The sequence below is a fragment of the Suncus etruscus genome, chromosome 10 (genome assembly GCF_024139225.1).
Source record: "Suncus etruscus isolate mSunEtr1 chromosome 10, mSunEtr1.pri.cur, whole genome shotgun sequence".
Lineage (NCBI taxonomy): Eukaryota > Metazoa > Chordata > Mammalia > Eulipotyphla > Soricidae > Suncus > Suncus etruscus.
Genome location: NC_064857.1, coordinates 60,234,599 through 60,255,047, shown reverse-complemented (window position 1 = coordinate 60,255,047; position 20,449 = coordinate 60,234,599). Strand labels below are relative to the sequence as shown.

Sequence of the window (20,449 nt, the reverse complement as noted above, 5' to 3'; positions counted from 1 at the left end):
ACCTGTCCCCAGCGGAATCTGCTGCCTACCGAGGATGAGCGGGGGTGGAATCACTGCAGTTTCAGGAAGGAAGTCCACATAGCCCCTCAAACTTGCTGATGGTATTTTTGATGGTGATGGGGTACCTAAGCCTTGCTCAATGGGTAACAGGCAGGAGGGGAGTACCCTCTGGGGTGTTGGGGACCAAACCCAGCCAGGCTTGGGCAAGACAGTGCTCTCCCCACTAGCTGTGGTTCCAGCCCTCGTGTGCATTTTGGAATCTTGGAGGCAGATTCGTAGCAGCCTTTCTTCCTGTTTCCCATGGCTGGAGCTCCGTCTCCTTCTCAGGCAATTCCGTTCATCGTCTCCACATTCTGGAACTCAGCGAGTGTCTTCATAGCAGGGGAAGCGGCAGCTGAGGTGAGAAGTCTGACTGGTTGGCAGAGAGAATGTGGTGCCATGTGGCGCCTCCTTGCTCTCCGCTCTAGCGACTGGCGTCTGTCACTGGCACGTGCAGGGCAACTGTGCTGTCCCCCAGCTCGGAGCAGGTACCAGCTAGTTCTGTCTTCACATGTCTTTCTGCAGCACCTGACCTGTGAGGGAGAAGTCACTGAATCCTTTGATTATTTGGTGGAACGACAGTCAGCTGTTCTGCAGGTGGGGACACAGCAGTGTTGTGTGACTCTGGTCCTTCTTTTCAGGGCTTTTCTCCGCAGCCCTCAGCCATCCTGAGGAGTGGGTGGGCAAGGATCGAGGTCTTTTGCTTTTGTGCCAGGTCACTTCATTGTATTTGGAGGATATCTGTCTGGTTTTGCTTTGGGAAATGGAGCATCACCCATCTCCTACCTTTATGTTTCTGTTTATTGGTGTCAGTCGTAAGTGGTGTGTAGCCTACCCAAAAGCCAGATTGAGCACCCTGGGTGTGGATACAAACATAGATGGAGGCTCCCACCTCCAGGCCGGGAAGCTGCATCTGGAACAGAAACAGTCCCGGGTCTCTGTGTCGCTGGTTGCATGAAGGAACAGATTGTGAGGCCAGAGCCAGGCCTGGAACCGTTTCCCTGGTGCCAAGGCAAAGAACTTAACCATAGCCCACCGCTGCCACCATGGCCAGCTAGGTGCCACCACTGAGCTCAGCCGGTGTCCCAGACCTGCTGGAATTCTGCAGACCAAGGCTGCCCACCACAGTATCATCAGGTCTCTCAGTGTTTCGTTTTTTTTCCCCTCTTGACCATGTAAAATGTTGACACAATATGCACGTGCAGTTATACTCCATCAAATACAATGCATCAGTGTCACATCAGTGTTTCTCTCCATCAAATACATGTATCAATCAAGAGGAAGTCTCAGAAGTTCCCCTCGTGGGTATCTGCTGCTTTCTGATCTATTGTAGGTCGCTCCTGCTAATTCCATGCAAGAGAAACTGGAGTCTGTGCCATGATGTTTTTTACACTTGGCAGCGTTCCATTTGCAACCAGAGTCCATATATGTTTGTCAGAAGGCTTGGGTATCTGCATGTCTAAGGATGCCTGCCTGAGAGCCGCATAGTGCCTCCACTGCCCACAGCACAAAACTGGCCAGCTCAAGGCTAGGGTTCTCTGTTTTCCCACTTGTGAACTGGCTTATTTTTCTGTTAAAAGTGTTAAAAGCTCAGTGTTGCATCTTCCTGCTTAGATACTGAGTTGTTCTAATATACGCTAAGCTTCAAAGCAGCTGGTGCTATTACTATTTATACACATTTTATTTTTTTCTTTGTACAGTGACCTTAAAAGTATTGGTAAGACCCCGAATTAAAAAAAATTTGGAGTTCAATAATACCCACTCATTTTACTAGTACTCCAAAACTTACAAATGGCTCCTTCCCTAATAGAAATGCCAGTATTGGATTCTACCCTTCAGGCTATTGGTCTCACCTGAGATAGCTTTACTGAAAAGTACAGGTAATTCCACTTGAGTATCTGTCAGCCATTGGAAGGTGGTTCATCTCCACCTGGTATTTTGCATCCTGCCTTCTTGCCATGGTGGCTTTGAGAGTAACAGGCCTGTTTCTATTGGGTTATGAAGCCATAAATCACGTGATGGCTCCTCCTGTGTCTGCATCGTGCAAGGCCTAGAGTTGGGGTGGGGGGGTGTCAGGCCTTGATGACATGAATGAATGTGGTCACAGGTGTGTGTGTGTGTGTGTGTGTGTGTGTGTGTGTGTGATCTTGCTTTTGGTGTTTGCAGCATTTCACTCAAAGTGGAACCGACTCTCTTGTTTTTGTTACACCATGATGGTGACAGGAAATGCAGAATGTGGTTATCAAGAAAATAAAAACGTCAGAATGACCGTGCTAGGCACTAAGTTTTAGGAGCAGTTTACCTTGTCTGAGGCTCACCTTGTCTTCCTGTCAGATAGTTCCTTGAGATCTTCTCAGAATTCAGTGATTGGGCTGCCAAGAAATGCCTCAAAAGTGCCTTTCTGTATGCAGAGGTGAAAGTTGGCCATAGGAAGTGGTAGAAAGAAGAGGAGGAAGACAGATGGGGAGATGCATTCCCCATTTTCCCTGGAGCTCATCTAAATGATGGCTGGTGTACCCCAGGGAAGGGGGAACCCCAGCCCCCTGCTTTCAGGCAGGTAGGCCCCAGCGGGCACCAGAGCATCTTGAATGTGCCTAGATGGGTCCTCAGGATGGTGGATTTCCTGGGCTGTGATTCTCCAGCATCTCCTGGAAACTGCCATATTGGGGGTGGAGCCCTCAGGTCATGCTCTTCTCTGGGGGTTGTGTGGCCTCCAGACTGTGTTTGGGGTGGGGGGCAATCAGCCCTGTCCAGATGGGCTGGGCAAGTAAGGTGTAGGCCTGGACACTGGCAGTAGATTGGCACCTTCCCTTTGGCCTTTCTTGCCCAGAAGCTAAGGAATGAAACCTGAGGGAAGGAATCTTGAGAGAAAGGTTTATTTATTTATTTGTTTGTTTATTTTTGTTTTTGGGCCACTCTCAGTGACACTCAGGGGTTACTCCTGCTATGAGCTCAGAAATCACTCCTGGCTTGGGGGACCATATGGGACCCTGGGGGATTGAACCAAGATCCATCCTGGTTCAGCCGCAAGGCAAACGCCCTACCACTGCTCCATCACACTGCCTGAGAGGTTTATTTATTTTTTAATTTTTTTGTTTTGTTAACAATTTTAGCTACATCCTACAGATCTGTGGGGTTACTCCTGGCTCTGCTTTGGAATCCCTTCCAGTGATGCTCTGGGGAAACAGATGGAATGCTGGGGGTCGGACCCAGGTTGGCCACTTATATGCAGGGCAAGTGCCCTCCCTGCTGCATTATCGCTTTGGTTCTAAGTGAAAAAGATATTTTTTCCCCTTATGTGGTTTTCTTCCTTCCCTCCTTCCTTCCATCCTTTACCTCTTTTCCTTCCTCCCTCCCTTCCTTCCTTCTCCTTCCTTCCTTCCGTCCTTCCTTCCTTCCTTCCTTCCTTCCTTCCTTCCTTCCTTCCTTCCTCCCTCCCTCCCTCTCTTCTTCCCTCCCTCCCTCCCTCCCTCACTCCCTCCCTCCCGTCCCTCCCTCCCGTCCCTCCCTCCCTCCTTCCTTCCTTCCTCCCTCCCTCCCTCCCTCGCCCTCCCTCCCTCCCTCCTTCCTTCCTTCCTTCCTTCCTTCCTTCCTTCCTCCTCCTCTTCCTCCCTCTCTCCCTCACTCCTCCCTTCTCCCTTCCTTCCTTCCTCTCCTCCTTCCTTCCCTCCTTCCTTCCTTCATTCCTTCCTTCCTTCCTTCCTTCCTTCCTTCCTTCCTTCCTTCCTTCCTTCCTTCCTCCCTCCCTTTCTCCCTCCCTCGCTCCCTCCCATCCCTCCCTCCCTTTTTTTTTCTAATTGCCTATTTTATTTCCCTCTGCAGAAAATGGCCCAGGCCCTTGGTGACTGACCCCGAGATGCCTCCATGCCACGTGGCGGGCTCTCGGGGCGCCTGAGGAGAGGACCCCGGCAGGATGAAGAAGATCAGCCTAAAGACCTTCCGCAAGTCCTTCCACCTCAGCAAGAGCAAAGACGACGCAGACTTCATGGTGGTGCCGGCGCCACCCACCCTCCCCGTGGACTTTGGCGCCAAGGACGAGCCCCTGTTCGGCGTCGGTGGCAGTGGCTACGGCAAGGAGCTGGCAGGCTGCGGCGAGGACGAGAAGGGCACCAAGGGCCGGCCCAAGGGCGAGGGCCTCATGGGGACACTCAAGAGGCGCCTGTCAGCCAAGCAGAAGTCCAAGGCCAAGGGCGTGGGCGGCGGCGGTGGCTGCGGGGGTGGCACCGAGGACGATGATGTCTCAGACACCTTCTCTTCGTCGTCAGCGCCGCTGGGCTTCAAGGAGACACGCGCGCCCCGGCCACTGCGCTCCACATCGCTGCGCGGTCACCACTACAGCCCCACACCCTGGCCGCTGAGGCCCAGTAGTTCGGAGGAGACGTGCATCCGCGTGGAGGTACGCGTCAAAGCGCTGGTGCACTCGGCTGGGCCTGGGCTGGGCCCCCAGCTCAACGGGCTGCGCAAGGACCTGACCGAGCTCCAGCAGCCCGAGGCCGTTGGCGGAGGCAGCAGCGGCCCCAAGAGCCCCGGAGGCGGCGCGCCTGGGGAGCTGCGCCTGCCTGTGCCCGTCCCCGTGGTCCTGGGCCTGGTGCCCCGCGACTACCTGCCCTACGCCGTGCCTTTGGACGCCTGCTGCCTGGATGCCGCTTCGCCCATGGAGGTGTCGGCCGCGCTGCCCCCGCCGGGCCCCGGAGATCCTTTCCCCGATGATGAGGCCCCCATGGAGCCTGACGCCCTGGTGCTGGGGCCTTCTCCTGAGCTTTTCGTGGACCCGGCAGGCAGTAGCCTGCTCATGGGCCCGGTGGCCGCCCCGCTTGCCCGGGACCCAGACCCGGAGCGGGACGCTCCTGTCGGCGAGGACACCGTGCCATTGCTGCCACCGCCGCTGTCGCCCTTGCTCCCTCCTCTGCAGCCCCATGCGCTTCGCCGGCACCTGGGCGGCCTGGGCGGGCCCGATGGTGGCCGCTGCCCCTGGCCCTTCGACCCCGGTTCGGCCCCCGGCGTGGTGGCGCGTGCCTGCGACTCGGGGCCCGCGGCCTTGAGCAGCCTGACAGAGGAGCTGAAGCAGCTGGCACGCCAGGGCTGGTACTGGGGCCCCATCACGCGCTGGGAGGCCGAGGCCAAGCTGGGCCGTGCTCCAGACGGCGCCTTCCTGGTGCGTGACAGCTCTGACGACCGCTACCTGCTCAGCCTGAGCTTCCGCTCGCACGGCAAGACGCTGCACACGCGCATCGAGCACTCCAACGGCCGCTTCAGCTTCTACGAGCAGCCCGACGTGGAGGGCCATACGTCCATCGTGGAGCTCATCGAGCACTCAGTGCGCGACTCGGAGAATGGGGCCTTCTGCTACTCGCGCTCGCGCCTGCCCGGCTCGGCCACCTACCCGGTGCGCCTCACCCACCCTGTGTCACGCTTCATGCAGGTGCGCTCGCTCCAGTACCTTTGCCGCTTCGTCATCCGCCAGTACACCCGCATCGACCTCATCCAGAAGCTGCCTTTGCCCAACAAGATGAAGGACTACCTGCAGGAGAAGCACTACTGAGCGAGTGGCTGGCTCGAGTGAGCGAGCGAGGAGTGGAAAGGAGGAGGCTAGAAAGGAGGAGGAGGAGGAGGCCCTGCCACTTCTCTCCTCTCCACTCGGAGGGAGAGACCCCAGAGAGGCAGAGCAAGCGTTTACAAGCTTCCATCATCACCATCCGCATCCGTTTTCCTTTCTGTTCGTCGGTTGGTTGGTTGGTGTTTGCTGCCCTACGAGTTCCACTTTTCTGTGTAAAAGAGCGATCAATCTGTTGAAGGGGGTCAGGGGTGGGGCGGACGGGGAGGGGTTGTCAGCACACTCGGGTGCTCTGAGGTGTTTCCACACATGGGGAAGGCAGCCTGGAGCTGGCCTTCACGTGAGGAAGTGAAGGAATAAGCACCCCGTCATCAGGGCTTCAAGAGAAAACCCCACAATGTGACCTGCGACCCTGCCACTGCCTCCCACCCCACCCCACCTCCTGCCAGCCCCTTTGCTGCTAAGCCACTGTGATTTTTTTTTCATTTTAAATATATATATATATATATATATATGCATTCAAAGCACATTTCATGTGTTTTCCACCCCAAGTCCAAGTGAAATTTGACAGAGCAAGAAACCTGTCTCGTCTCTTAAACATGGCCCACCCCCTCTCTTCACCCCCCCCCTTTCCCCAGAAAAGATTGTATCGAAACACAGGTGGAATTTATAATTTCCACGTACACTGAAAGGGGCTTGGGGAGGGGGAATCCACCGAACAAGACCTAGAATGAGAGATTGACTAAGGAGTGATGAATGTCAATGATGGAATGATTTTGAGTCTTAGAACTCAAAATCATTAGAAGCCCCTTCTACAACACTCATCTCCAGTTTGTTTTTTTTCCCCAAGTTGTACGTCTTTCCTGGTTGTGAAAAGTCACCTTTTTCTCTTGCTTTGTTCTTTCTTTGTGGTTTGTCTTGTGGTTGTCAATTCTAATAAATGGCCTTACATGAGAAAGTTGTACAGAAGTAAGTGCGTACCACCAGTTTTAAGAAGTTGCCTTTTACTGTCTGTCATTAAACTCTAGTACAAATTGCCATTAAGCATAAAGACTGATGGAACTAGAACTGTTAAGGAAAATACTAGATGAGCCTAGATCCTCGTGATAATGATTTTTTTACGTTGATTATAGTTTCCTTTGTTGAAATCCTTAGTCTTTCTTAAGGTTAGTCAACGTTTTCTTGGATGAACTTGTCGTAGAGCTGATTTTTATACAAATGAAATTTATATATATCAAGTTATTGATTTCAAATAGAAAAACATTGTCTCAAAGTTGATTTTTATTCTTTAATAATAATCATTATGAAATGGGTTAGTTTTGGTCCTTCCCCTACCAAGAAAACAAGCAAAACAAATTTCAGTGACTTGAAGCAGAAATTGTAACTGTGGTGCATCGTGTAAAAAAAATAATACAGACCCTCAATATATATGGAAGTCAGGCCACCTTCCCTATATTTTGCATTTCAGTAGGCATTCCCTGTATTTCTTTCTAACTTAGACATATCTTGAGTAAATTGTCACCAGAAATTCTTTTCTCTCCTTAGTAGTTGGGGGAATGTTTTCGTCCATACTTGGAAGTCACTATAAAAACAACAAGGCTGTTGGTTAGTGTGGACTTGGACAGTCCTATCCAGAATTGGCCCCCTGCCCTTCAGCTTTAAAGAAAGCATTTCATGAGACAGGACATGTTGTTCAAGTCCTTTCTTCCTTCACTCCTGTTTTCCTTTCTCTTCCTGCCGTCTATCCAAGGGGATGGCCTTCAGTCAGACTTCATAGTTTTGTCCTCTGTCCTGTCTTGTTGTCCCTTTTGATTTTTCTCTGTAGTTTATGGTCAGAACCAAGAATTGGCAAGAAAAGGCACAAAATGCCACAATACTGTGGGACGTATTTTGAGTTGATCGGAGGAAAGGTACTTGATGTTGGTGGGAAGTTGACTGTACCTTGTCACAAAGCCTCCCCTTTCATTTCCTGCATCCAATCAGATGGAATACGGAGTATTACTGTAATAATATAATGTACGCATTTCACGATAAGCTATTTGGGTGGAGAACTATTGCAGAGTTGTAATCTTGTTATCAAATTAATGCAAGACTTTTAAACTATTTTTTTGCAAAACTATTTATTTTTAAACAATTTAAAGTATAGCTAGGGTAAGTTAAAGGTCCCTGTGCATCTATATTAGATGGCAGGTATTGTCACAGAGTCACTGTGTATTAATAATAAGTGTGGAACTGGCTTCTCCATGCTTCTAGAAGCATTTACATGTACTCTTTGTGAGATCATGGTGCACAGAGGTCTTTGGACTGCCCTGAATCTGTCTTTCCATTAGCGTGTTCCCTGCCTTTTCCTTTGCGATACCTGTGTGTAAACATTTAGTCCTTTCAGGTTCCGGATGCTGCTGAATTCCATTTTAAGCATCTGTCACTAAGGTTGTACTTTACAGAGGGCAGGTTTTCATTCCAAAAGCCCGTTAATGTACTTTCACGGTAGCCAGGAAATATCTCAACGTTTTCTATTCCAATCCAGTCCCGAGTGGTGAGGGTCTGCTTGTGAATGCATTTTAAAAGGAACCGTGAATGTGAAAGTTATTTGCTGAGAAGTCGCAGACTAAGGCACACGTGTTGCTGTCGTTGTCTCTGCCTCTTAACTAGACAGAACCATCTGGACCCGGTCCTCTCGTGCAGAGAGGATGGGCTTGACATGATCCAGGCGCAGTCTGCTTAAAACAGAAAGAGGGAATCACAGATCTTCATCCTGCAATTTGGTTGAGATACAATTTTGAGTACATTTCTGGATTATTTTTTTCTAGAATAGCAGAGTAGTGACATAGGGACACAACCTCTGAGTGATCTCAAAATAACTTGTTTCTCCACATTTGACTTTAAGGCCAGAAAAAGAAAATAGGAAAAATAAAAAAACAAAAACAAAAAATACCACCCCTAAATGGTGTTGTTTTGCCATAATAAATGAGTCAGAGTGTGTTTTTTTTTTATCTGCTGCTTCATCGTGAAACCTGATGGAGACCAGAAGCCACTTTCTAGGCTTTCTAGGACACTATTATGCATTTTTATAAATAGCCAAAAAAAAAAAAAAAAAAAAAAAAAAGCTATAGGAAGTACTTGAAAAATATCTCACTAGCTAAGGAAAACTGTTCTCTTTCTACTTGGTGCAATAATCTGAACATTTAGAAGATTAAAAATACCACAGGAAATGATCATAGAACTAAGAATCATTTCTACCGAAACCAGCTACTCCAGGCAATCATGTCGATATTAAAATCAAGTGCCAAAAAGCTTAACTCATTGGCTTCTTGGAAATAAAATTTAGCAAAATGTGCAGAGGAATTTCTGAACCAGTATTACTGAAACTGGGTCAAAGTCACCAAAATCCTGTACAGGTCACCTGCAATGTTTGTATTGGAGCTCTAAAGCCAAATTTTCATTATATTCAGAAATGCTGACTGGAATTACTGTATATTTCACAGCATATCTGAGAGATTTGCTTGACGGATGGTTCAGAATCATAGATTTGAAAACTTGCTGGCTCTTCCTCATAAAGGGAAGTCTTCATTGGAGTGAAATCCTAACTACCCGGCAATAGGCCATTCAGTAGGACACACTGGAACCAAAGCCCGTTCCGTAAGTAACTTTAAAATTGGAAAAGAAAATAGTGGTATGCTAGGAATCACCAAGTTGGTTTCTTTTACTACCTTTTTTTTAATCCTGTAAAGATTTTTTATACACATCCATTTTCTTAACAATAACATGGCAAGGTCACAGTGGCTGTTGCTGAAAAAAAATCATCCCAACTCTCCATCCAGAGATGAGGACACATTCTTATAGATCTTTTGTAACAAGTACAGATGCTGGGTGAAAGCAGTTTTCTAGTTGTCGGAGTGCCATGAAATTCATACTAGCAATCCAGATTGCTGGAGTTTACACTTTTTCTCTGTTTCCAATCAGGTGTGCACTGTTTGTGCTGAGAGCACCGCCAAATGAATTATCCAAAGTCCATCAATTTTAATATAAGTGTTTTGGTTTGTAAACAAATTATAGTAATTTCTTGCACATTTTTTGGGGAAATTGTATAAGAATTTATGTATCTGCTTCTAGATACAGTATGTAAATAAAAATTTGATTCACAACATCTGCCTGATGGTATCGCTCATTCTCAGGTGCAGCGTGAGAGATGTCACACTTGTCTTGGGCTAATGGAGAGGGGTTTTTGGTTACTCCCCTAGACTTGGCAGATATGGAGGGTGGAAACCTGTTTCAGTGAAAATGATCACAACAGGACTGCCAGTATAGCTAATACCCAAATACCCTGAGGTTTGGGAGAAACAGTTCAACCAAACCAAGATTAGTTCAATGAACAGCACATTGCCCTCATGGGAAAGTTAGACTGCAGGATCAAATATTCTAGTGCTGGCATTTCGACAGAACCAGGCTATCAGAATGCACATCTAGTCCTTTAGAAATCCTTCGTGGGAAACTGGAGCTATAATACAGTAGGTAGAGCACTTGCCTTGCATGCTGCCAACCCGATTTTGATCCCTGCCATCTTAATATGGTCACTGATCCTGCCAGAAGTAACCCCTGATTGCCATCGATTGTGGCCCCAAAACAAAAAAGGAACAAAACCTTTCCTGGATATACATATGGCTTCTGGTAGGTCAGAGACTGGCCTATCACTAGCATGCACCTACCCTGGTTGGGTCCCCAGTACAAGGGGTTTCCTGAACAGGACGGGCTGTTCCTGGGCACCACTGTGGTGTTCCTAGAACCCAAAGTTCCAGGAGCGTCTCATCTATGAGTCCTTTTATGGAGCCACTGAACTAGTTCACCAAAATTGCTGGGATCCCGTCGCTGGGCCTTTGAGCCCTGCTTGGAAACCCTGCCCCCCAATTTATCACTGTATGGAACTGCTTGTTTGCATTCTCAAACACCTAATTCGCTAAGTCACTGTACAATTGTGTTTTATTTCTTATTTATTTCTTATTTATTTTTTTCTGCCCTGGCCGATTCAAAGATGAATTTTAACTTGGTGAGACTATACCCTGGTGTAAGGTTGCAGGGAGGGGGGGCATGGAGAGATTGTAAGGCTGTCAGGGAGGACACTTGGCTTACATGTGGCTGAGCTGGGTTTAATCCCTTGCATCAGTATGATCCGATGAATACCACCAGGAGTAATTCCCTGAGTGCAGAGCCAGGAGTAACCTGGGTGTGATCCAAAAACAAAACCTAAAAACAAAAACACATTGGATCACTCACACCTAGTTGCATTTTGAGGCTATCCTGAGGCTTGCTGCCCTGATTTTTTTTAAGTATATTTATATTTATTGATGAAGATGCATCACATAGTTGACATAACTGATCATAATACAGTTGTTTCAGGAAGACCAAAAGCAACATGATTAAAAAAAATAGAAAATTGAAAGAAAGACTGAAGAGATGGGAGAGAAAGGAAAGAAAACGTTCAGTGGCAAGTACATTTTTGAAAATGCCCTGGTATTCTCGCATGCTGAACATACGTGCCCTCTGGGCAGACTTGAAGAGCTTACTCTGCAGTCAGTAGCTTCTGGAAGCCCTTTAGAATCAACAGAGGGGCCAATTGGAGTGGCCCTGATTTATCTACAGCATAATGACCCACAGATGGTGCTGACAAGAGCCCTAATGCCAGCCTGCCACAGCTTCACAGTGACTGCCAAGCAAGTCCTTCTGGAAAAGGACCCTGGGGTATGTATGTTTGAGGGAATGTCCTCACCACTTCTCAGTCCACAGGCATCCATCACAAAGATGGGTTTCAAACATGCCAATACTGTCATTGTTGTTTGGGGGAGGTTATTTGGGGACCGCACCTAGTGGTGCTCAGAGGCTACTCCTAGCTCTGTGCTTGAATCCCTATAGGTACTCAGGAGACCATACGAGGTGCTTTGGATGGATCAGCTGAGCTGGTCACATGCAAGGCCAGTACCTTCTCTCCTATATATATAATATATACACTATATAATATATATATATACATACATATAGTTTGTTATAACAAACTATATACTATATATACACTATGCATATACTATAAAAGTCATGGGGTTTTCTGTTCTCGCGAGCGTTTCTGTGACTGCTAGGGATCAGAGCTTATAGCAAGCATACATGAATTACCTGCGACTCCTCTCTCCTGCCAGGGTCCCCAGCAGCCTAGGCATAAACTGACTAGCCGCTCCATCAGGCCTCAGCTGCTGGAGAAGGGATTTCCCTTCTAAAAGTGCTTTTACTCTGGAGAACAAGACTGGCAGGAATTGAGTCAGGCAAGTGTAGTGAACATTTTTTCTTGAGGCACAAAACAATCCTGCTTTATTGCTAATCTGTGTGGTCAAATTGTTGGAACTCTGCTTGGGCCCTAATCCCTCCCTAAGCCCTTATTTTTCTTCCCCCCTGTGGAAGGACCCACTCTCTCTCTGATCTCAGCTTCTGCTCTTTTGTTTCTTCTCGGTGCCTCTACTCTACACCCTCAGCAAAATTGCCCATCTAGAAAGCCTCCAGCCTTATGTACCTCTAGGTTCTAAGTTCTCTGCCCTTACCTGAAAGGGATGGAAATACAAACCAGTTGATTTCTTCAGGCTACAAAATCAAGGGGGGAAATGGCCCTCCCTGCTTCTGTTCCAGCAAAGAACCATTTCTAGGTCTATCTAACCATTATTTTTGGTGGCGGTTTTTTTTTTTTTTTAAACTATGAAGTGCTTAGGGGTTACTCCTGGCTCTGTGCTCAGAAGTTGCACCTGGCAGGCTTGGGGGATAATATGGGATGAAACTGGGTCCATCCTGGGTCAGCCACATGCAAGGCAAATGCCCTAAACACTGTGCTTCTGGTCCCCCTTGTAACCATTTCTTAGCACCTTCTGTGACATCACACAAAGAACTAAGGCCTGGAGAAAGAGCACAGCTGAGCAGGAGATGGCTTGCATGCACCCAACTCACGCTTGATCCCTGACACCCAATAGGTACCCCCTTGAACCTCTCCAGGAATGATCCTCAAACATTACCAGATGTGATCCCCAAGCACTGCTAGGGAGGGCCCCAAAACCAAGAGTACATAAACCAATAAAAGAATTATTTGGGAATTATGCTTGGGGTTCTTTCCTACTTTCTGCAACAGGTCCTTCTCACTGGCTCGGCAAAGTTGAGAGAGTTTAGACAATACTTGTGTCCTATTTAGAGTCAAGTAGTTCTTAATGTTCTTCATGATGCTGACGAGAGCAGTGGATTCCTCACCTGTTGTTAAACTGAACCCTTTATTCTGCCCTTAGTTGGCAAGTCATTTTCTCTGGGTCTAGAACTTGGGGGTTGATGTTTTCTTTCCTTCAGATCCTGAGAGATGTGATCAACTTTCTGCATCGTGGCTTCTCTGAATTTGCGGGAACCCTAAGACCCGTCACTGAAGGTTTTCCTTGTCACCTTCACACTGCCTAAGCTGATGTGCTCTTTTTCGTTTATCCAACTTTGGGTTTGTTGTGCTTTTTTTTTTTTTTTTTGTCTCCAAGTCAGTTGTCACCAACTTTAGGACACGTGTAGTCTTTGCTTCTTTAAATGTTCTGCGCAGCCTTTTCTGTCTGACTCTCCCTGGGGAAGTAGAAGGTCCCTATGGCCCAGCTGTCATTTTCCAAAACAAAATTGAGGCTCTTATTTTCCAACCAACCATGTTCCTTTCAATCTTTCCAATTGTACCATTTCTGTCAGTCTGTAAAACACAGGCCTTGCCTTTCCTGATTAATGGGACCAAAGGAAAATAGAAACTGATAAGGGGCTGGCTCAGGATTCCTGTTTGTTGTGGTTAGGGTCACACCTGGTGATGGTTTGGGTGCTCTGGAATTGCTCCTGGAGTTGCTCAGGGGATCATGTGTCAGACCTCAAATCTGGGGATCCTAGGCCAAATCTTTGAGTGCTGTGATCCACTCCAGAATTTTTGGTTGGTTGGTTGGTGTGTGTGTGTGTGTGTGTGTGTGTGTATGTGTGTACACAACTGGTTGGTTGATTGGTGTGTGTGTGTGTGTTTACACCTAATCGGTTTTTGGTTGGTTTGTGTGTGCGTGTGTACACCTAACCGGTTTCTGGTTGTGTAAATGTATATACACCTAACCGGTTTCTCGTTTCTGGTTGGCTGTGTGTGTGTGTGTGTGTGTGTGTGTGTGTGTGTGTGTGTGTGTGTACACACCTAATCGGTTTCTGGGTAATTTACACCTTAGTGGTTACTTCTTGGGGATGGGGCTCTCTTCTAATATGTGCAGGACTAGGAGGTCCAAAACCATGCTTTTGTTTGCAAAGTATATATTTACCCTTGAGTGATCTACCCAATTAAAAAATCAGTTATCTTTTAAAATGTACATAGAATGTAGGGAGCATAGAGAGGCAGTTATCTAACTCTACTTTTTTAAATGAAACTTTTAATCGATATTGTCTATATTAAACATTTCTTACAATTCAGAAGTATCAAAGTTGGAGCAGTCATAAAGCAGGTTGGGGTTGGAGCAATAGTACAGTGAAGAGGGCATTTGCCTTGCATGTGGCTGACTCAAGTTCAATCTCTGGTATCCCATATGATCCCTTGAGCCTCCCAGGACTGATCCTTGAGGACAGCTGGGTCTAAGATCCCCCAGTATAAATGAAATTTTCTTAATTAAAAAAAAAAAGTACAGCAGGAAGGGTTTTTGCCTGGTATGGCTTACCTGGACCTCAGTTTCATCCCTGACATCCCATATTGTCTCCTGAGTGCTAAGCCAAGAGCAAGCCCTGAGCACCTCTGAATGTTCATTCGCCCCCTCCCCCATTCAAAACTGTCAGTATGAAGACAAACTCAGTAATAAGTTTTTGTGCTAATTGAAGAATTTTCTTAGCATCTGAACTTCAAATTTTCAATATTGGAAAAAAATGTTTTCCTTTAAAGCTTTAAAGATGCTTCTGTTCCCAGAGCATCTATATTGTAGAAACATCTAGTATCACATGTATCTTTCTTTTTGTTTGTTTTTCGGGCCACACCCGTTTGATGCTCAGGGGTTACTCCTGGCTAAGCACTCAGAAATTGCCCCTGGCTTGGGGGGACCATGGGACGCCAGGGGATCGAATCGCGGTCCTTCCTTGGCTAGCGCTTTCAAGGCAGACACCTTACCTCTAGCGCCACCTCACCGGCCCCAATATCTTTTGACCCATTTACAGAGAAAAGAAAAGTCTTTGTCTATTGGTTCCTTAAAAAGACAAATTAATTTACCTTAAGAAGGTTAGGAACTTCATATTTACTGATAGTCTGCGCACATATATTTCTCCCATTTAGTTAAATGTATCATTGTATTAATATTTCTCATATATTGGTATTTTTGTTATTTAAAATTTCTAGGAAAAAAACATGTAAGCTAAGCTAGAGAGTGTTTTCCCTTTTCACTGTCTTTGGAGGTGTTCACTGCATGGAAAACATCTTGGAATTAATTTTTGCCACTCCTTTCCAGAAATATTTCCTCACTCAGCCAGCATTGTCATTTGTTGTTTTAATATATAAATAAATGAGTCCTAGTGTTGGTGAGAAGATGGTGAGGCCTTTCTGGGCTCGACCCAGATCCTGCAGCCCTTATGGCTTGAAAGGTCTAAAGGTTGCAGGGTGACAGTAGAAAAATTCACAAAGCAGTCAGATGAAGTTCCAGGAGTCAGCCAGCTTTATTTCATGTGGTCCTAAACATATACATTTCCTCACATGGCTTCTATAGCTAAGCCTTTTTCTAGCAGCTGCTTCTCTACTCCTGGCTCTCTAGGCCTCTGTCTCCCTTTCATTGGCCTTCTCCAGGATTCATTGCTGACTAACTCCCTTTGCTGCTGCTTCTTTGATGCTTCTTTACTCATGTTCATGTGCCGCCTGAATGTGGCCTGCTGGGTGGACTGATTTATATATAGGGATGTAAATTCCTTTCTTCCTGAGTTTTCTTTTCTTTCTTTTTTTTAATATTTTGGTTTTTGGGTCACACTCAGCAGCGCTCAGAAATTGCTCCTGGCAGGCTCGGGGGACCATACGGGATGCTAGGATTTGAACCACTGTCCTTCTGCATGCAAATGCCTTACCTCCATGCTATCTCTCTGGCCCCTTCCTGAGTTTTCTAATTGTAGGTTCCCATGAGATTTTCCAGTTGCTTCATGGATTTCCTAAATCCATGAACTCTTGACTTTGGTATACAAGGAAAACTTTTATGAGAACTTTACATAATGTATAGTGGGGATTATGAATTATTATGGAACTTATAATTGGTTTCTTGACTCATGTTTTAAGGTAGGAACACCCTGTTATTATGCCTCAAGCTTTTTCTTTACATTTTTCTTTTTGATGTGCCTATGCAAATTATTGCTATTCATTTGGTATTTTTCCCTTGTCTTTTTGGGATCTATTGCTTACTTTCTATTATTTTTTAGAGAATTTAAAAGGGGGAAATATTAAGTAAATTAATGCCTTTTGAAGTGATCCCCATTTGTTTCCCATTTATTATTGTATCTCCATCAGTTGGTATTTTCCCCTCCCGTAGGGGAGGGGCTTGAATTTTTGAATTGACTAATTTGAAGGCTGGAGAGCTGAGCTGGGGCTGTCATCTTGGCTTGTGGTTTCATTTGTTGGAACAACTGGCTTATGGGTGAACAGCTTGCAGTGAAAATTTTCTTGCCTGCCATTTCCTCTATTTCTCTGTGGATTAATTATTTCCTGAGAATTTTCAATGTACCATCTTTTTTCTGGACTTCCCAAATAGGGGGTTTAGGATATCCCTTTCTCTTTTGGGAACTTTGGGACATCCAGACCTCAATCCAACTCCCAAAGAATGTCTATTTACAGTCATTTTTTAAAAATTCTTTTTGTTATTTATAAATATATGCTTAGATCCTGTGAGATACACAGTTATAAAGTTGTTCCTGATTGAGTTTCAGTCACAGAATGCCTAACATCCTTCACCAGGGTACATATCTCACTATCAATGTCCCCTGGTTTTCTCCCACCCTACCAGGATTATCATTTTAGCCTTTCTATATTGCACTGGACTAGTATATATTTCAGTGTCATCAGAATTCCTTTGATAATCCCAAGAATAAGAATGCCTGCAGCTTTATCATGTGACTCATTTCAAGGTAGGAGGAAATTTAAGTGGCCCAAACTTCCATGAGAGGTTAACCTCATAACACATCTTTCCCTCAGATTGTAGATAGAAAAATTTTCCTTACAAATCCAACAAAGCCATTTTGAGGTGGTGAAAGTGGTGGTGGTGGTGGTGGTGGTGGTGGTGGGTGGTGGTGGGTGGTGGTGGTGGAGGAAGTAGAGGAGGAGGAAGACTTGGAAGAGGAAGAAGAAGAATATGGAAAAGCAATGGCAAAGACAAACATCACCATTTTCCTGACTATGACACAAGACTTTGAAACCCTTCTTCGACCTTTGTTGTTTGATGATGGGGAAATGAGGGAAAAGTTCACTCATGAAAAAAACCCATAATTTTTGGAGTCTTTAGTTGACCATTTATTCCAATTGTGGTGTGGTACATGGGGCTGGGATAAGGAAGGTTACGCCTTTTGTATGTCCCAGTTCCCACTGGGGATATAGGGATGTGGTTGCTTTGAAAAGGATTTTATTCCTCCTCTTCTTTATCATTTCTTCTGAGGAAGTCATTTTTCTCTGTGTAGGGTTTAAAGAAACAAGGGAATTGAACAAATGCCAGCCAGGAAGGGAAATCTGAAATTGGTCACATTTGGAGCTAGGTATTTATTTATTTATTTATTTATTTATTTATTTATTTATTTATTTATTTATTTATTTATTTATTTTTGCTCTTTTGCCTTATTTCTGAAATTCTTTTATTGTTCCTAGTCATTTTTTGGGGGTCAAGCAATCTGCATATGCCATAAGAAGAGAAGACCAGTTTTCCCAATGAGGAGAAGAATCTGTGTGAATTCTGTCTCTCATGAAGTTACTTCATAGAAATTATTTGCTCAAGGGCATGAATTTATCTGATCACATGACAGATGTTACATTTATTAACCATGAATTTCTGGCTTTCATCATGAATTGATAGGCTGTTGGGTTTTAACTTTGTTGTTAAACTGTTTTAATACTTTGGTATTAAAAAGATAAGACTGTGAAAATATATTCTCTGATGCTCAGAGAAAGTTAGAGCACAGAAAGTCTTAAATGTTGGGGCCAGAGTGATCTCTCACTGGTTAGGGCATATGCTTTGGAATTGACCAATTCATGTTCAATCATTGGCACCGCATAGGGTCCCTTGTGTCCACCAGGAGTTCTAAGTGTAGAGCCATGAGTCAGTCCCGAATACAGCTAGGTGTAGCTTAAACAAACAAACAAACAAACAAACAAACAAAAAGGAAAGGGGCTGCAGAGATAGCACAGCGGTGGGGCATTTGCTTTGTATGCAGCTGACCCGGGAAGGATCTGGCTTGGTTCCTGGCATCCCATATGGTTCCCCAGCCTGCCAGGGGCAATTTCTGAGGGCAGAGCTGGGAGTTGACCCCTGAGCATCGCTGGATGTGGTCCAAAAACTAATCAATCAATCAATCAATAAAGTTTAAAACAAATCTTTAGGGACTAGGTAAAATAAATAATCATTAAAAAGTCTAACTAGGGTCCTGAGCGATAGTGCAGTGGTAGGGCATTTGCCTTGCACCCAGGATGGACCATTGTTTGATCCCCCAGTGTACCATATGGTTCCCCAAGCCAGGAGCGATTTCTGAGCACAGAGCCAGGAGTAACCCCTGAGCGTCACTGGGTATGACCCCCCCAAAACCAAAATTAAAACAAAACAAATCTAACTGTTCAATTAACTAAAAACTAAACAAAACTCTGGGGTTTTCATCATTATTATTATTATTTTTTGTGCCACACCAAGTGGCACTTAAGGGTTACTCCTGGCTATGCTCTCAGGAATCATTCCTGGAAGGCTCAGGGAGTCCATCATGAAGTCAGGTCAGCCATGTGCAAGACAAGTGTCTTACCCACTGTACTATCCCTTTGGCCCCTCATTTCTTATTTTTTAAAATTTCATAATCATATTTAACTTGCAATCCAGTTAGACTTATGGAGCCAGAACTTCAGGGAGAGGTCAAGGTTCAGAGGACATAAGGAACACTGGGGGAGAGGCCTCTCGAGCTACAAAAGGAAGGATCTGGGGGTTAAGACAAGTTAAGACACAGGCCATGAAATGTGTCCACAGATGGAAATCACTGTCTTCTTGCTGGTCTTCTGTGAACCTGTCCTCTTGGCCTTCGTCTTGATTGTCTTTGGCTATTATCAGATTGTCTTGTTTTGTTTTTTCCTTTTATTTAAACACTGGTTACAAAATTGTTCATGGGATGGGGAGAAGGGACTCATTCACTGCTGATGGAATGCTGAGTAGTCCAGCCTTTTGTGAAAACAATATAGGTATTCCTAAAAGAAATAAACTCCAAAACCCTAGAAATTGAGCTTCCATATGATCTGATTCAACTTCCATATGATATATTCACTTCTAGGGATATACTCTAGGAACCCAGAAACACCATGCAGAAAAGCCCTCTGCACTCTTATGTTCATCACAGCACTATTCACATCAGCTACTATATGAAAACATCCCAGGTGCCCGAGAACAGATGGGTGGCTAAAGAAACTGTGGTACATCTTTGTCTTTATATCCCACAAATGAGCATAATCCTTCTCTGTCTGACCTGATTCTTCTTGCAAGCCATTTGGATGGTTCCAAAAGAGCCCTGATGTGCTTAGTAACAAAAGACGATTAGATGCTGGCTTTGCCACATGGGATCAGCTCTCGGGTGACACTTGGGATATTTCTAGGATGTTCTTTCCCTCTCTGCTGCCCTGACTCACTCCCTTTTTGCTTTCTCTGCAGCCTTTATTGGTGCATTGCTCTGACTTGAAGCTCCTGTTTGATCCTTTTGTCTGGGTATTCACCTTGTATTCCTTCTCCTTTCCCTTTTTATTGTCACAATTTAGGAGATCTGGGCGGACTAGGTTCCTTAATTACAATGATTGAACAGGGCTGGTTGATTCCCCTTTGTCATTTGTGCACTTGCTGTATCTGAGCCAGGTTTCTGGGCAGGGAAAGGCAGGGATGAGTCACTGGGATCATTTGTGGTGTCACCAGCTCAGGGATGAGCTGGGAGTGGCCAGACTGGCAGGGATGTGGTGCCTGAATGTAGTCTCAGTGGTTTGGTGATGATGGCTTGTAAGTATCCACTTCATTTCCGGTTCCTTATCTCTTTTCCCTTGGAGGGGTGAGAAGTCCCTCTCGATCCACCCACTTCTCTATGAGAATATTGCTGATATTCTTTGTAGTTCTAAACAAAATGGCCATCTCAGGTCTCAGTCACCCCAGAGATTCTTGTTCCTAATCGCCAGATGCTGGTCTGCAGTTTCTTAACAATGGTGCCTACAAGTGAGTGATTAACTCAGTGCAGGAACCTGTGGCTATTCCTTCTAGAAGAATCTGATATTCAGTTCAAATTGGCACAGAGAATGGAGCTCTGGAAGCATTTCAGCTGGTCCTTATATGGCAGGTTACCAGCCAGGTAAATATTGTCCCCATTCAACAACCAGGTAAGATTGAAAAAGGTTGTGCGTCATTTTAGCAACTTGTTTGCATAGTCCTTGAGTCTTTTTTTTTTTTTCTGTTTCTCCCAAGTTGTGATTTTTTTCACATGCTACAAAAACTTTATTTATTTTTAGTTTTTGGGTCACAATCAGTGGCGCTCAAGGGTTACTTCTGGCTCTGTGTTAAGAAATTGCTCCTGGCAGGCACTGGGGGACAATATGGAATGCCTGGGATTAAACCCGGGTTG

General features: G+C 45.5%; 1 protein-coding gene across 1 annotated transcript; it reads left to right on the top strand.

Moving 5' to 3' along the window:
* Positions 1-3,858: 3,858 nt before the first annotated feature.
* SOCS6 (suppressor of cytokine signaling 6) lies at positions 3,859-5,622 on the top strand. The gene has a single exon (XM_049781756.1). The coding sequence runs from the start codon at positions 3,953-3,955 to the stop codon at positions 5,579-5,581; it is 1,629 nt and encodes a 542-aa protein (XP_049637713.1). The 5' UTR covers positions 3,859-3,952; the 3' UTR covers positions 5,582-5,622.
* Positions 5,623-20,449: the final 14,827 nt, after the last annotated feature.